Source organism: Arvicanthis niloticus, chromosome 11 (assembly GCF_011762505.2).
Source record: "Arvicanthis niloticus isolate mArvNil1 chromosome 11, mArvNil1.pat.X, whole genome shotgun sequence".
Lineage (NCBI taxonomy): Eukaryota > Metazoa > Chordata > Mammalia > Rodentia > Muridae > Arvicanthis > Arvicanthis niloticus.
Window position 1 is genome coordinate 56904909 of NC_047668.1, and position 17334 is coordinate 56922242.

At 44.6% G+C, this 17334-nt stretch overlaps 1 protein-coding gene across 1 annotated transcript in view; it reads left to right on the plus strand.

Moving 5' to 3' along the window:
• Window positions 1-17334, plus strand: part of Xdh (xanthine dehydrogenase) — a 63376-nt gene that overhangs the window by 22032 nt on the left and 24010 nt on the right. The window contains exons 7-18 of the mRNA XM_034514019.2: window positions 125-193; window positions 500-586; window positions 1771-1912; window positions 4629-4721; window positions 5173-5324; window positions 6353-6446; window positions 7883-7992; window positions 9905-10089; window positions 11722-11896; window positions 12818-12901; window positions 14492-14661; window positions 17036-17159. Of these exons, the coding sequence (XP_034369910.1) occupies window positions 125-193; window positions 500-586; window positions 1771-1912; window positions 4629-4721; window positions 5173-5324; window positions 6353-6446; window positions 7883-7992; window positions 9905-10089; window positions 11722-11896; window positions 12818-12901; window positions 14492-14661; window positions 17036-17159 (1485 nt within the window). The remainder of the gene's footprint in view (window positions 1-124; window positions 194-499; window positions 587-1770; window positions 1913-4628; window positions 4722-5172; window positions 5325-6352; window positions 6447-7882; window positions 7993-9904; window positions 10090-11721; window positions 11897-12817; window positions 12902-14491; window positions 14662-17035; window positions 17160-17334) is intronic.

Sequence of the window (17334 nt, forward strand, 5' to 3'; positions counted from 1 at the left end):
TCCTGTTGATGCAGGCTGGGATTGATGAGGTCCAGCAGACCTGGACCTCAGTAGATAAGAGTAATGGACTTAGCGTCTGTGAAACTGGAAATATCCTTATAGTGAATGTGTGTCATCTCCTCAGGATGGTGGGTGCTGCGGAGGAAGTGGAAACAACCCAAACTGCTGCATGAGCCAGACAAAAGACCAGACGGTAACGGGGATTTCTGCTCGGGAAGCCTAGTGGGGCAGTCTTAGGTCTGGGATGGGTGGTGGGGGTCACTATGTTCTTTTCACTTCTCTGGAAGTGGTGCTGGAAAAAGGATCGGGGGGGCGTGGTCTCAGATGATGAAGATGATGATAAAGATATTCATTACCTCTGTGTTCTCTCACAGAGAAGCCACACTTCTCTCAGGACAAGACAGCCCTCTACCTGGGAAAGAAAGAGTTCACCTGGAGGAAGAGCTGGGTTAGTTGGCCCGAGCGAGCATCTGATACTTACTGTTCCCTTTCCTTGCAGGTTGCTCTCTCACCTTCTTTATTCAATCCAGAGGATTTCAAACCTTTAGATCCCACCCAAGAGCCCATCTTTCCCCCAGAGTTGCTGGTAGGTGATACTGGGGAGACGTCTAGACAAGTATCTGTTCCACAAGCCCCTGAATTCAGTTTCATATACACAGCTGCTGAGAACTTTTTACATTTTTGTCTTAGATTTTGGTCTTACATTTAAACATAGTTCTCCTTCTTTTTCCTGCCATTACTGGGAGGTAAAGCCCTTCTATCCCATGTTCCTTTTCTCCTCCTTACCTGTGTCATACACACGGTTACAGGTTCCATGTCCATGTTCTTGGTGCACTTTAAGCCCCACAGGAATAGAGATTGGTCTTTATAGTAATACACTATGTACCCACTGCGTATCAGTTTGGACCTCCTGCCTATCTCTATGTGTTAACCCATCTACCTATTTCCCTCTCTACAGGTAGCTTACTTCCTTAAAGGGAACATTAAACAGAGCTACATTCAAAGGGCATGAACATGGCTTGAGGTTCTATCTTGAAGACACAGCCTCATGCCTACTTTATCATCTTCATTTATATTTATTGCAAGGAAAGATTCAAGCCTCCTCTCTGGTCCATGCTTCTTGGGGATGTAGGCTCTTGAACCCTGCCTCAAAAGTTCAATAGGTCAGGGGATAGATTATCAGAGTCACTGGCATATCTTCCTCTGGACTGTGAACCCTTGAAGACACCATCAGTTTGATAGCTGGAATTTCTTTTTACCACCCAGTATCACCCATATCTACTAGATCCAGCCCAATGATCTCTTTGGATGTCTGTCCTCCTGGCCTCTAACCTTTGTCATTCCTTGTCCTCTGTGCCTCCTGAAGACAGTGTAGGGATAGTGTCAGGAACCTGAAATTTCTGGTTTGGGCTCTTCATAGCAGGTGACTTTTGGCAGGTTCCATAACCTCCTTGATCTTCAGCCTTAACGGTGATGCTCAGAGTGCATCTCTCGCCGTGACATACTGAATAGAGAACAGAGCACCTTAGTGTATGTAATTTAACGGTGATGCTCAGAGTGCATCTCTCGCCGTGACATACTGAATAGAGAACAGAGCACCTTAGTGTATGTAATTTCCCCCTCACTTTTGCTCTTGGCATATGCAGCTCCTTCTGAGTTCAGTATTAGACAAGTCAGTGAACAGGTTGACCCCATTGCAGACTTACTAGTGATTCCTTGGGTGAGTGGTGGTAGGAAGGAGACATACAGTAAGCTAACTACACTTCCCAGAGGCTGAAAGACACGCCCCGGAAGAAGCTGCATTTCGAAGGGGAACGTGTGACCTGGATCCAGGCTTCGACCATGGGGGAACTGCTTGACCTCAAAGCTCAGCACCCTGATGCCAAGCTGGTGGTGGGAAACACGGAGATAGGTAAGACTCTATGGAGACGTTGGGGGTATTGCTGGGATACTGTCCCTCTTCTCTCTCCTCGAGCTTCCCCTCTGCTCTCAGTGTTTTATTGGGTATTCAGAGAATACAATGAGAAGCTCGAGAATACAATGAGAACTTGGACTCCTAAGACACTGGCTTTGGAGCTAGTGAGGCCTGGTTCAGCCCCTGCCTAAGCATCCTAAGAAAGGTTCCTTGCCTTCCAATACTGTGTATGGAGTGATGTAACTTCTCAGAGGGCTGCTTGGATAGCAGGTGTGATCCTTATACTTGCCTATTTTCTCCATTAACATCCACAGAGTGACAACTGTGACACTCCCCATCTCTGGGAAGAGCTAGGGACACAAAGATCTAAGAGAAAAAGTTCCTTCCCTCACAGCTCTCTTGGTCTAAGAGGGATGGAAAAATGCTAAATGCTAGCCAAGTGTCGAGGCTAGTGTCTGATCGATGCTAGAGGTCTATAGATGTGTGTGTGTGTGTGTGTGTGTGTGTGTGTGTGTTGTCCATGTGTACATGTGGTGGCCAAATGGAGATGGTAAATGTCCTACTCTTTTATGTGATACCCTGTATCCCTGAAACAGGATCCTTAATAAATCTGGAACTTAGCTGAGAAACCCCTATACCACACTAGGGACATGGCTGTGTGTAGCCACCACTAGTCTTTTACATGGGTGTTTGGGATTTGAAACTAGGGACTTAGGCTTGCACATGATATAATATGACAGTGGAGGGATGTCCAAGGGAGACTAGGTTGGCTGGACCACGCCATCATCTGGGTCTGTGACTCACAATAGCTGAGAATGCCAAGGAGGCTCAGGTCATATACTCTGAGGCCTGGTGTTACAGTAGTGGCAGAGGGCCCCGGACCTTGGTTTTCTCTATCTACTTCTAAATGTAGCTTGCCTGGTATTTGTTCTGCTGCATCCTCAAGCCTAGTGAGATCTAGAAGTTCATAGCACAGTGAAGGGTGGCTCAGAGGATCTCTGCTTAGTCTATGCGTGCTGAGAGGTGATTGACACACCACGCTTGAGAAGTTAAAGCAGCTGTTGGGAGTCTGGCTCTGGTTTCTTCAGGAGCTCAACTCCTTAGATTCTGGTTGGACCCTTAGCCCAGAGAGGAGAACTTGGTTTGGACCAGTGATAGAGCACAGTACTGGCCCTGCCCTCAGAAGCACAACTGTGGTACAGAAGCCTCCACCTGCGGTGTTGTGACACTTTGTGTTTAGGGTGTGAGACATGCCTCTGTGGTGTGATTTCGAAGTCTGTGGCTTAGTAGCATTTATGGTGGTTGGTGCTCTTATTTTCCATATGGCTGTAGTTCTCAGGCCTTCTGTCTATAGAACCAGAGCCTTAGGAACCAAGGGTAGCGTGGCTAGAAGGACCTTTGGTGATGCTTTGACCCTGGGCGTGTTCCTCTCCAGGAGTCAGGTAGCTCTCTTGAGAGCTACATAATTGAAATTAATTTCTCAAGACTGCTTTCATCTACTTTCCTTCCTCCTGATACACATACCATGCAGAATAAATACCACCTACAGTCAGGGCAGGTTGTGAAGGAGTGAGTATAGAAAAAAGACTTACTAAGATGAAATTCACTGCACTAGTCTGTATCTTGTCTTGGGAATGGACTCCTCAAATGGATTTTGAAGCCCTAAGCTATACCAAGATGGAAAGTCTGGTATTTCTGTTTCAACTTTCCTTATCTGCAACACTATTGGCTAGACTGAGAGAGAGTGCATCGTCTGGGTCCAAGGCACAGAGGTGCAGCATCAGCATCAGCATCAGCATCAGCATCAGCATCAGCATCAGCATCAGCATCAGCATCAGCATCAGCATCAGCATCAGCATCAGCATCAGAGGCTTCTAACTTGATTAGTTGAGTGGAGACAAACTGGACAAAGATGTAGCCCTGTAAGGATTCCTCACCTTGAGGAACTCAGACAGTGATACTGGAGGTTGGAAGACAGATTTGAAGTTTTATATCTCATTGTCTTCTTTTGCTTGAATTTAAGGATTTGATGTTTTTGTTATTATACCCTACCTCTTGGTAGGGTATAATATTATTATACCATGGGTCCAAGACTAAAATATGCTTTTTCCAAGCTGTGGATTTGAGCAAATACAATTGCAGCTAGTGAGACAGTTTGGGGGGGGGGGGTGAAGATGCTAGACACACCGGCCTGATGACCTGTGTTCTATCCCCAGGACCCATGGGGGAAGGAGAGAACCAACTTCTAAAAGTTTCCCTCTGGTACTCCATGCTCATCATGGTGCATGTGCACATATACACGTAAATGATTATTTTTTTTAAAGTTGGACGTTTCCACACCGCAGGTTTCACATCTATAAACAGAAACCTACAGTCCCCTCACAGGGCTATTAGTAATATCAAGTAAGTTAAAACATAAAGTGCTTGGAAGAATTTCAGACTTCCCTTAATGTCTTGTGATTTTAATGTCTCTATTGCCATCACACAATACTAACGCATTGCAGTGACTCTGAGTTCATTTTTTTTTTTTTTTTACTTGTTTTTGAGTGAGAAAGACAGAGATTATGACTGGCCTAATTCCTCCTCTCCTGTTCTGTTTCCTAATCCAGAGCCCCCTCCTGGTGCTCAGTGTGATACTAAAAGGGCCATGTGTCCCATGTGTGATATGGGGAAACCACTAAGGTCTCTAACCCAAGTTTCTTATTTCCCAAAGGCATTGAAATGAAGTTTAAGAATATGCTATTTCCTCTGATTGTCTGCCCAGCCTGGATCCCTGAACTGAATTCAGTGGCGCATGGGCCTGAGGGTAAGGCTGCCATCTGCTTCTCCTGGAGCTCACCTGGTACAGGGAAGGGGTGATTTGGGAAGGAGATTTTCCGCCACTGAACATGTACAGTCATCCCTGGTAGGAGGATGCGAGAATCTTGGTGTTGGCTGGTCCTGATGACACACTGAATCATGTGACAGTGGAACTAGAGAGACGGGGGTGATAGTGTCTGTGTGCCCTGCTCCCTTTAACCCAGAACTTCACTTCCAGAGGTTTTGATTTTTGTTGAGTTGAGAGTTACTGGATTATAGGAAGTGTGTTGTCACGGAATCCAGAGATATAGGCATAGTCCTGGCTCACGTAGCATTAATTATGTAGCTTCTCTGGGCCTTATAAAGACGAAAGCTTCAGCCTGGCTCCATTTTATAGGAGCATCCCATGAAAGGGCTTTCCAGCTAGGAGGGACTGTATTTCCGGCATGTATCCACAGGGATCTCCTTTGGAGCTGCTTGCCCCCTTAGCTTGGTGGAAAGTGTCCTGGTGGATGCAATTGCTAAACTTCCAGAACAAAAGACAGAGGTGTTCAGAGGCGTGATGGAGCAGCTGCGCTGGTTTGCTGGCAAGCAGGTCAAGTCCGTGGCGGTGAGTCCTTGGGTCAGAGGCAGAGAGGAGGGATGAAAACCCAGGTTTGTGATAAGTCCCTAGGAACTTCTCATGAAGGTGGCCTGTGCACAACTGAGAAACACACACTTTTCCCTCAAGGTTGGAGAGATACTGTCCTATCTCTCTCTTTCTCAAGTTAGCCCAGTTCTCAGGATTGAGAGAAGCCAGACCTGGGAGGAGATGGGCCCCCTCAGAGTTTAGGGGAGAACCAGAAGCACAGAGGCCCCTCGAGAGGAGGGAAGGGTCCATTTGTTGACCATCCTGCCAGCCTTCAGCTTAGTCCTGACACTTGTTGTTTGTAGAGAATAACATTTACACTGCCCCTTTTGGGATTCTCATAGTTCTCGGTATTGGGAGACAACCTATCTCTCCCATTCTACTTCATGAAAGTCGCATTAAGGTTAAAACGGAACAGAACAGCACATTTTCAATGCCCTGCCCTGTGCTGCTTCTGGTTTTAGATGGCGAAACACAAATGCAGAGAGCGACACCTTGTTCCCAGTTCCCCTAAGCGTGCTTCCAAGAAGGTGTTTTGTTCTTAGCTCAAGCTGCCTTCCCTCTTCTGTTCCTTAACACAACCGTCTGTCTGATTCTTATCAAATTGCCAGGAAGTTCCGATCCAAAAGGAGCCAACTATTCATCTAGAGGTTGTCCTCTTTTCCTTGGTCTTTATCTTGGATTTCATTTTATTGACTCTTTACATCCCCTGTGACAACTCACCTCAATCCTTCCAGGAAAAAAAAAAGGTTGGGGGAGGGGAAACGGTTTGCAAGAACAAACCTCAGTTGACTGATGCATACACATGCATACTTTTCAGAGCTGAGAACCTGTCCCAAGTGTTTTGACTTCAGGTTTGTTGGTTTCCTTGAGGCTAGGTCACCCTGGGGCTGCTGAGGAGTCAGGTCCTCAGGGGGTGCCTACCTACACAGCTGTCACCTCATGGCCTGCAGGAGTCTGAGCAGCTCGCTCGCTCACTCGCTCACTCACTCTCTGCTTGTCCTCATTAGTCCATCGGAGGGAACATCATCACTGCCAGCCCCATCTCTGACCTCAACCCTGTGTTCATGGCCAGCGGAGCCAAGCTGACCCTTGTATCTAGAGGTGAGCTGCCTGAGAAGGAGATCCTGAAAGAATGACTTGGGGGAGAAAAGTCTTACTCTATGGGTCCTTTTCTAGAGGAACAAAGCCCCAAATTCAGTGATCCCCAATACTTCAAAGTTTTTATTCATGCAAGAGTTGCAGGGAGGTCAATCCAGGTTGCGGGCCTGAGAGAGTTAAGCATTGTCTCCCTTTTGGTTTCTTCTTTCTCAAATTTAATGTTTTAAGCCAGCATACAAAATACCATGTTGCCTAATAACATTTTCATACACTCTAGGTTTGGTTGGGCCTCCCTGTGACTTCCTGTCCCCTATCCTGTCCTCACTGTACCCCTTTGTCCCCAATATTTCCCCTTTATACCACTTTAACTTTATATAATTATCTTCCCTTCCTCTTCTTACCCATGTTCCTTAAAGCCCCTTTACCCCCCTTCATGGGTCCCTTCCGAGTCTCCTGGTCTCCACTCACACTCACCCCTTCAAAGTACATATAGAAAACATTAGAAGCTAGGAGCTTCAGATGGGAGAGAAATGGCAGGGTTTGTCTTTCTGAGCCTGGATTACCTCACTTGATAGGATATTTTCCAACTCTGTCCATTTTCTTGCACATTTTATAATGTCATTTTTTTCTTTTTGGTCAATTAGAATTGCATTTTCTCCAAGGGTCACAGTTTTGTGAGCCTCTCATCTGTTGATGTGCATCCGGGCCGATTCCTCTCCATTGCTGTGTGAATAGAGCAACATTAAACATGGGCATCTTAGGATGTAGGTTCCTGCGGGCTTTTGTCCAGAAGGGATAGTCCTGGGTCATATGGTAGTGTTATTCTTTTGAAACCTCCACATTGATTTCTATAGTCTTAATAGGGGATTCACAGTTGGACTGGCCACCTGGATACTTCACCCGAGAGGTGGTAAGGCCAGAATATATGACAATCCCCCCTGCAGTGAGTTGTGACATGAGAGAATTGTTGTCTGCCAGAGAAACTTGTTAGAGATTCACCACCCAAGATTTCTTGTTACATATGCCATCCTACCCAAATCGTATGACTCCCTCTGAAGTTCCCAGATGCCAGCTAGGCCAGGACAATCCTTGTCAGCTCTTCTGGCAAAAGACAGTGATGAAAGCAGTGATACAAATCTCTCTCGCCTTCATTCTGACTTCACACTCAGGGACTTTGCATGGTGAATTGACGTTGGCTATGGCAGGTCTTTTTATACTATAAGATGACATACTGCAGACTGGAGCTTTCTTCCCTCCAAATAGACGGTTGTTAGACATTGACCAACACACACTGTTGAAGGCCCTCAGAAGGAGTATGCATCCTCTTACTGTGGTATCAGAGAACATGAAGGGGAACTTGTCCCATTGATGGACTGTGCTCTGCTCCTAGTGTATCCCCAACCTCACTTGCATGTGACCATCATCTTGTCTGCATACAGGTACCAAGAGAACTGTTCGGATGGACCATACCTTCTTCCCTGGCTACAGAAAGACTCTGCTCAGTCCAGAGGAGATATTGCTGTCCATTGAGATCCCCTACAGCAGGGAGGTAAGGCAGCAGAGGTTGCTCTAGGCTCTGTCCAAACTGTACCAGTGTTAGACTCCAGATAAGGAGCCTAAAGACAGTCTCAGAACCATATCAACGTCTTTCAACTTTAACATGGATTCATTATCACTGACTTTGCTTTTGACGAATCAACCCTACCATTTCTGGACAAGAAATTGCAGGACATGGACTGTGGAACTCAACAGTCAGGCAGGGGGTCTAGAGTGACTTGTCTCATCTTTCTGAGCCCCCATGTCCTCTCTGGAAAGTTGGCACAGTATAACCCATCATACAGACTATAAGGAAGACTGAAGTCAGAGCTTCCTTATAGTCTACGAGGTTCCTGGTAGATGTACGAAGCCAATGGTGATTATCAACCAGCAGCTCAGCACAGTCCCAAGAATATCTCTGTTTGCTATTCCTGTCCCACGCCAACGATATAATCTTCCCAAGGTGAAATGTATAGGTCCTGCATGCAGAGTGAAGAGGCTGCTGTAAGAGACTCATGTGCCGACCTTGGACTTGCTAAGGTGTTGGCTCACTGACCTTACACTGGCCTGACACTACAGGATTTTGGCTTCATGAGCATCTTTTTTGATTCGTTTGGGCAGATGTGGCACCTTGGGTGGCTTGGCCCAGTGTAGTTCTCCTTTTAGCAGCCACCAACTGAGAATACAGTCACAGTAGACATATTGCAAAAATGTTCTGGGCGAGGCCAACGAAGCAGCTGCCAGGATAACCACGGGTTACCGGAAGCTAGTAGCCAATGTTTGCTCTTACAGATTTTGACCTCCTTAATGAGAATGCTAATTCAATCTGAGCAATTATGCCCCTGAGGCGGCCTCCTAATGATCTTCCAGATTGTGTTTATAGACTATTTTGAGCAACGAGTCTCAGAATTTTGAATTTCACGAATCACTAATTCTTTTTTTAATTGAGTGGGGAAAGGGGGTAGAGCTGGGCTTCACATGGCTCAGCTTTTTTTTTTTTTTTTTTTTTTTTTTTCAGGTATGGTCTTTAACAAAAGCCATTATGTGATAAAAGGAGACTTTATGCTGTGAGCTAGACAGTTTTATCAGGAAAGGACACTATTACCCTGACAGCTGGTGACACCAGTGTGGCCCTGGGGGTAGCACAGGGAACACTGCCTGCTTCAGAACAGTTCAAGCTCCAAGAAAGGTGCTCCAGGCCATGTCAGCACCAAGAATCATGCCTGGCACAGTCTCTGTGGCTCCTTCAGAACAAAGGGCCTTTAGCGTTAATAAAAATATGCAGAGCCAGGTTGGCCACAAACCTGAGGATCAACACAATGCAGAAGGCAGATGTCACATGGCTCTTTCCTGGAAAGTGACTCATCTTATCTTCCTCTCCATAGAGACAGACTTGGTTCAGGCCCAGGAGAGAAGCATGCTTCCAACACAAAGCAGCAGTTGCTTCACAGAGGGACACAGGTTTACAGGAAATAGGATGTCTCAATCTGCAGTGTACTGGCTGGAGGGACATGTTACACCATCTGGGGAGCCACAGGCCAGGGCGTGTCACATCCTAGAACCACATCTCCCTATCCCAGCTGGAAAGGCAGCGTGCAAGTTTTCATGGATTCTGATACTGGCACCAGAATAGGTCTCTGGGAGCTTTTGTGGGGAGTATCTTCCTCCTTCCAGCTATTTGCTTTGTAATAACCACCTACCCCCAAATTGCCTGACTGGGAGAGGAAGTCTTGACCCTTTCTGCTTTGTGACCAGGAACTTCTAACAATGTACTGTAAGGATGTGTGTCTTGTCTTCACTACCTGAGACTAGCTCCTCACTGATTTTTAAGGCACAGTCATGTCTTCCCTTTTCTTCCCCCTGCTATCTGGTCGTAGCCCCATGTTTCATGCTGCCATTTTTTGTTTTGTTTTGTTTTGTTTTAGGGTGAGTTTTTCTCAGCTTTCAAGCAGGCCTCCAGGAGAGAAGATGACATTGCCAAGGTGACTAGTGGCATGAGAGTCCTGTTCAAGCCGGGGACCATTGAGGTGCAGGAACTGTCCCTTTGCTTTGGAGGGATGGCTGACAGAACTATTTCAGCCCTCAAGACCACTCCGAAGCAGGTGTCCAAGTAAGCATGGGCCGTACGGGGAAGCTGGCTGCACCGCTGCACTGGTTCCTGGGATGTTACTATTTCTACGGCTGCTTCTGCTACTTTTCTGTTATTGATTGTTCCTTCTGGCAATGTTTCTAATACTGCAATCATGACTACTGTCACCACTGGCTCACAGCTATGGTTATTCATTCTAATATCACCGTACGGCTAGCATCTCTGCCATGGTAGTATCTCCTACTACTGTTGCTGCTACTGCTGCTGGCCCCTCTCGTCTCAACCTGTTATTGTGAACATGGCCATTCTACTTTTATGGGTTATCTTGTTAGCGTTATTGCCACTACTGCTCTTACTACTGCCAGCACAGATAGCACCATTACAAGCCATGAGCACTGTTAATGCTACTGCTACTGTTACTATGGCTACTTTCTGCCATTGTGGTCATTCCTACTACACTGTTGTCACAGATGCTGCTACTGTTCCTACTGGTAGGCAGTAGTAGTATTGCCACTGCTACTACCAACTCTATAGTAGCAGCATTTCTGGTGTCATTCCTGCTGATGCCACTGCTTCCATTTCCAGTGTTACTGTTACTATGGTTACCCCCATGCCTCTCACCAACATTAGAAGTCATACTGCTGTTGGTGGTGGTATCACCATTGTATATACTACCAATATTACTATTTATACTATTATTATTGCAAATACCACTGACATCTATACTCTTAAGATTAATCCTATTACTACTAGAACCAGGGCTACCACAGGGTAGCAGCTGTGCCAAGTGATTCACTGATAATATCCGATGAGATCCTTACAACAGTCACATACAAGAGATAGAGCTGAATTTGAAACATGGTTCCTTGGCTCCACCACTAACCAGATGAGTAGTAGAAGTCACTTAGTCTTTGTTCCAAAGTTTCTCAGTGGTAAAATGGGCATCAGACTTCTCCCCATGATAATGTTTAATTAAATGAAAACTAACAACTCATATAAAGTACTTAGGACATTGACTAGTATTTTATAAAACTCTAGAGTTACTAATTTGGGGGGAGGATTTTAAAAATATATACAAGTAACACTATACACACTAAACAGGTTATATTTAGGAATACACGTGTACATACATATGTGCATGCAATAACAATTAAAAGGGGCAATGACTTGCAGGACAGTGGGAAGGTCTATATGAGAGGATCTGGAGAGAGAAAAGGAAAGGAAGGGATATAATTCTATTATAATCTCAAAAATTAAAAAAGAAAAATTTAATCTATTATCTATCTGTCTATCTATCTATCTATCTATCTATCTATCTATCTATCTATCTATCTATCATCTATCAAAAATTAAAAAAGAAAAATTTAATCTATTACATATCTATCTTTCTTTCTATCTATCTATCTATCTATCTATCTATCTATCTATCTATCTATCTATCTTCTATAGGTATATAGAGAAAATTGTGTGTGCTTTTAAAGATGAGGGGACTAAGGCACCAGAAGATCAAGTAGCTTGCCTGCGGCTGTGCAGTTTGTGGCATGTGAGCCAAAGCCTGAACTCAGGCCTCTTAGACAGGGGGTTCAGTGTGATGCTCCACACTGAGTGATGGAGATGGCTGGAGGAAGCAAGCCCACATTCTGCCTTCTCCAGGTCCTGGAATGAGGAGTTGCTGCAGGATGTGTGTGCTGGCTTGGCAGAGGAGCTGCACCTGGCCCCTGATGCCCCTGGTGGTATGGTGGAATTCAGGCGCACCCTCACCCTCAGCTTCTTCTTCAAATTCTACCTGACAGTGCTTCAGAAACTGGGCAGAGCGGACCTTGAGGGTGTGAGTATGGAGCAAAGTGAGGCACACAGTATCTTCAGCACGGTATTAGGGGACTCAGGAGGCTGGTCTGGGTGACAAAGTTTCTCCTCCTCTCTCAACTGAGAGTAGAAGAGCAGGGGTCAGGACAACCCGGGGACAGTGCCACCACTCGTCTACCAGTGTCTGTCAGGGCCTGCATAGATCACTTTGTAGGCAGATCTGGAATCATGCTGAGTGAAGGGATTTATACTCCGGCTTGAACTCCTTAAGGTTGTATTGTGACCGTCTTCCATATCGTTAAATATTTCCAGAGAAGAAGAGAATAAGGAAGACTTAAGGAAGGCTGGGGGTGAGGTGGTATTTTAACAAAGAGAACTGCTTGCATAAATGTGGAAGGATGGCAAGCTAGGGGTATTAGAGAAAGGACTAAGCATGCAAGGTACAGAATCAAGGTGGCTGGAAGTGTAGTTATTGAATACTGAGTCCTAAGAGCTCACATTCACATTTTGAGACACATCCATCACTGGACTCAAAACTTTAGGATGAGGGGATGAGCGAATGAGGGGATCAGGGAATCAGGGTATGAGAAATGAGGGTATCAGGGAATGAGGAAATAAGGGAATGGGGAGTGACGGGATCAGGGGATGGGAAATGAGGGGATCAGGGGATGAGGGAATGAGGGGATCAGGGGATGAGGGAATGAGGGAATCAGGGGGATGGGAAATGAGGGGATCAGGGGATGGGAAATGAGGGGATCAGGGGATGAGGGAATGAGGAGATAAGGGGGTAGGGAGTGAGGGGATCAAGGGGATGGGGAATGAGGGGATCAGGGGTTGGGGAATGAGGGGATGGAGGAAGATTCATCACTTTTATTACTTGTGGATGGAAGAAGAAAAATGGCAGGGCCTGGTCCCAGCATCCCGTGTTATCTCACTTCCACAGATGTGTGGTAAACTGGACCCCACCTTTGCCAGTGCTACCCTGCTCTTTCAGAAGGACCCTCCAGCTAATGTTCAGCTTTTCCAAGTGAGTACACACAGCGTGTCTAATAACAGAGTCCCGCAGCCACATATGATGACTCTTGGCTGAGCTTTGACAAAGACTGACTTGAATACTACAGACCCTGTGCATAAATATCTAGGGAAGGACACCAGAGTCACACTGCTGCCATTGCAGCTGTCTTGTCCTTGATGGCCTCCATTTCTCTCTTAGGACTGGATGCCTAACTGTGTCTGTTCCATAGGGAAAAGGAAAATCCATTTTGTCCTTTCTGACCCCTATTGTGCCAATCCAAAAGTCTTCTTGAAGATGCACGCACAAATGTGTGTATGCACACAAACACGTCATTCTAATAGCCTTTGGGGGATGTTCTAGGTAAAAGGCCAGCACATATTCTGTCAGCATTTGAGTTTGTGAGCCATACAGTGCACTGAAATGTCTACGCCCTGTCAGTACAGCACAAAACAGCTGCAAACATATAAATGAATGAGGGGCTGGGGATAGGCCTCAGTTGGTAGAGTGCTTGCTTATACTGGAAGTTCTGGGTTCAGTCCCTGGTACCCCCATAAAACAGTGGTGGAGGAGCATACTTATAATCCCAGCCCTAGAGAGGTAGAAGGAGGAGGATTAGAAGAGTTCAGCCACACAGCCCTGTATACAGGAGACTCTGTCTCTGAAAATGAAACAAAACAAAACATCCAAAATTAATGTGCCAAGCTAAGTAAGTATTTATAGAACCAAGCACTGGCTGCGGTTTGCTGAGCCCTGAGTTGGTAGCCAGCAGATGAGCTAGCTCTAGGGCATGGCTGTCTGACTGGAATACAAAGTTTGTCCTTTTTTTACTCTGTAACCTTGGACGAACCACCTCTATGCTTCTTGGGCAGGTTAATTAGACCCACCTATACATGCCGGATAATGACAAACTTGTTTTACAGAACAGGGGAGGATGGAAGTGTATTTTCTGGGCATGCAGCTCAGTGCTAGAGCTGAGTAAGACCTTGAGTTCGTCTCTAGTGCTGAAAAATTAAATTAAGCTGCTTAGAAGTTCATGGCACATAAAAAATGCTCAGTTAGTATTAGACACTTTACTACTCTGAAAACAACCAAAATAGAAATTGATTATAACATTAATAAAACATTTTGGGAAACATAGTAAAGTATAAACAGGGAAAGAAAAGTCACCCAAAAATCTCACCTCCAAGGAAAGTTCATGAATTTTGTTTTACTTCTATTTTCCTTCTTATATGTATATGTGTATGTATATATGATATTAATAACGTGCTATTTTGTTTAAAATTAGTCAATATACACATATAGGGTGTTTTATGCTTAATATAAGCATTCTTTGTTCTGCTTTAAATTCTTCAAAAGTATGTTTGAGTTGTTGTATATTACTCTGCTGAATGAACCCAGTTCACAGCTAACCCATATTTAGGTTCTTTTGTTGTTTATTGATATATTTACACTACAACTACTCTGTTAATGACTTCTTATGTGCCCTTTAGTGTCCTTTATCCTGAGAGCTTTCTGGTTCTTTCTAGTTCCTGATATCCCCTGAGCCTATAGAGAGACAGTGTCCTCAGAAGCTTAGCCAGACTGATAATCCTATTATTTCAGGAGGTGCCCAAGGATCAGTCTGAGGAGGACATGGTGGGCCGGCCCCTGCCTCACCTGGCGGCAAACATGCAGGCATCAGGAGAGGCTGTGTACTGTGATGACATTCCCCGCTATGAGAATGAGCTCTCCCTCAGGCTGGTCACCAGCACCAGGGCCCATGCTAAAATCATGTGAGTATTGCTTCCCAGGGAGTCAATGAGAAGCATGCTTTGTAGGAGCTGGAGATTCCAAGAGAATGAGGCCCCTGGAGGACTCCCCACCATAGAATTCATAGGATAGAGACAGGAAGTCTTCTTAGACCTATCAGAGAGCAACAGGAAGAGTTCAGGCATGGTACCTCAATTTCTCTTGGTGGGAAGGCAAGAAGGTAAGAGGGCAGTCTGGGAGTTAGTTTCAGTTGGCATGATTGCCAGCTAAGGCTATTGGTAAATCCCCTTTTTATTCTCAGTTTTTAAAATATTTTTATTGAATATTTTATTTATTTACATTTCAGATGTCATCCCCTTTCCCCATTTTCCCTCGCTAGAAACCCCCTATCACATCCCCCTCCTCCTTTTTGCTTTTATACCATTTTAATCACATGCAAGTATTAAGGTCAGTTCTAGGTTGAGAAACTAGCAATACAATAGATGCAAATAGTCAAGGAATAAGAAAGACAATAAACACAAATAGTCAAAAAACAAGCAAGACAATAAACAAAATTCTGTGAACACTCCCATGATCACTATTTCTAAGGGCTTATTAGGATGACTAAAATATCTGAGCCTACTTCCCTGTCCTAGCCCAAAGTCATTTCATGTTTGAAGCCTACTTCCTTGTTCTAGCCTAAGATTTAGATTCTTGCCTGAAATTATTTCTTTGTCCTAGCCTATGATTTAGATTCCTGCCTGAAATTACTTCTTTGTTCTAGACTAATGTCAAATTCATGCCTGAAGCCCACTTCCTTGTCCTTGGCCAATGTCAGTTTTCTGCCAAGCAGCTCATTTCCTTGTCCTTGGCCCATGTCAGAATCTTGTTAAGCAGCCCCAAAAGCTCTCCACCTCTCCCCCTTTTTATTTCATAAACAAGACTGAGTCTGTCTTAGGTTGTTCTGCCAAGAATGCCTTCCTTACCCATCACAGAATATGCATTATCCAAAGCAATGCACTTCTGTCTTAGGTTGGTAAACCTCTGTGCAAAATCTTACCTGTCCATTTTCAGGTTTAAGCCAGGCGTTTTTGCTGCCAACATGTTGATGTTGTTAAAGACAAGCTTTAAAATGATGGAAAGGAATAAAAGTATTCCCAGGACAAAAAGGGCTAGCATGATCAAGCTATTTATGCCATTCTTGAAGCTTGACCAAAATAGAAATACTGACCTCAGGCCATGGGTAATTTTATCAGCAGTATCTGCTGCATCAACACTCAGCAGAGCAGCACTTTTTAAATTCATAAGCTCACTATGCAAAGTTAAAGCATCCAGAGAGGTGCTAGAATTATGCCAAATACCCTACAAGTGTCCTTAAACTTTCCTAATTATAATGGCTACTACTGTAAATTCTAGAACTAACATGAATCCAATGGTATTTGGCATGAAACTCAAGATGGCTCCTTACTCTTAAACTCTGAACCTCCTTCTAATAATTTGAAAAGGATAAAGAGCATCAATCCATTGTTCCAAATGCCTATCTAAATCTTCTTGTGTATTCAACACATTACTAACATTTTTTTTTTTTTTTTTTGCTAAATGATTAACAAAAGTATCTGTCTTAACTTCTTGTGTAGAATTCTTTTACTTGGCCCTTGCCTGAAAAGACCAATGCTTCACTGACTGAGAACCTCACCACCTTCCTTGGCTTTGATCCCAGATATGTTGCTAACTGGCTGGGTGACTTTGGACAAGCTACTTGACTCTCTCAAACATTTATTTTCTTAACTGTAATATTGGAAAGTAATGGAAATTACTTTCTTCTTTTTTTTTTTCTAAAAATGAGGATTAACTGCTTAGATGATGGGTCTTTCAATGCACATTTCTAGAACTTTCCCTGAGCTGCCTCTGCTCTCTAGTCTGTTAGACTTGGCCAACTTCAGCATCTTCCTTTTTAGGTCCAGATTGCCTAATTGTGTCTAGGTTGCTCTGCTATATTTACCTAGCACTATTAAGAGAAAATGGTCTGTGAGCAGATGTTCAGGGCCACTGTATCCATGGCATAGCAAAAGCTCTGAAATGCTGGTCCAGTGAGATAAATTCTAACCAGAGCTCCCCAGGGTCATTGCTGCTCTCTAAGATACGGCTTCCTGTCTTGGAGTCCAGGCAGGGGCTGGCATCTGATCTGTGGAGACAAAGGTCATCTGATTCATCCTACATCCCCAGCACAATGGAAGGTATTCAATAACCATTTTCAGAACATGATAAAAATGAGCTAGGATCCAACTGTGAAGAAGACAGAGATGGGAAAAATATTGGTGGAGGGAAGATCATTAAGTGAGACAGGCCATCCAAGCCGGATGACGTAGCTCCTGCCTCAGCTTGCTGACCTGGCCCTGCACTCTGCTCATTCTCCAGGTCTATCGACACTTCAGAGGCCAAGAAGGTGCCAGGGTTTGTTTGCTTCCTCACCTCAGAGGACATCCCTAATAGTAACATAACCGGCCTTTTCAATGATGAAACTGTCTTTGCAAAGGATGAGGTATGTTGGACGTGTCATCAGAAATAACTGGAATAAATATCATGCTTTTAATTTGTATTGATTGTTCCAAATTCCTAATCCTGCATATATACTGGCTGTCATGTAATTTGCCCAGTATTTGGGGTAATCCACAAGGGACAGGATACATTATTTGGTTATTTAATTGATGACTAGT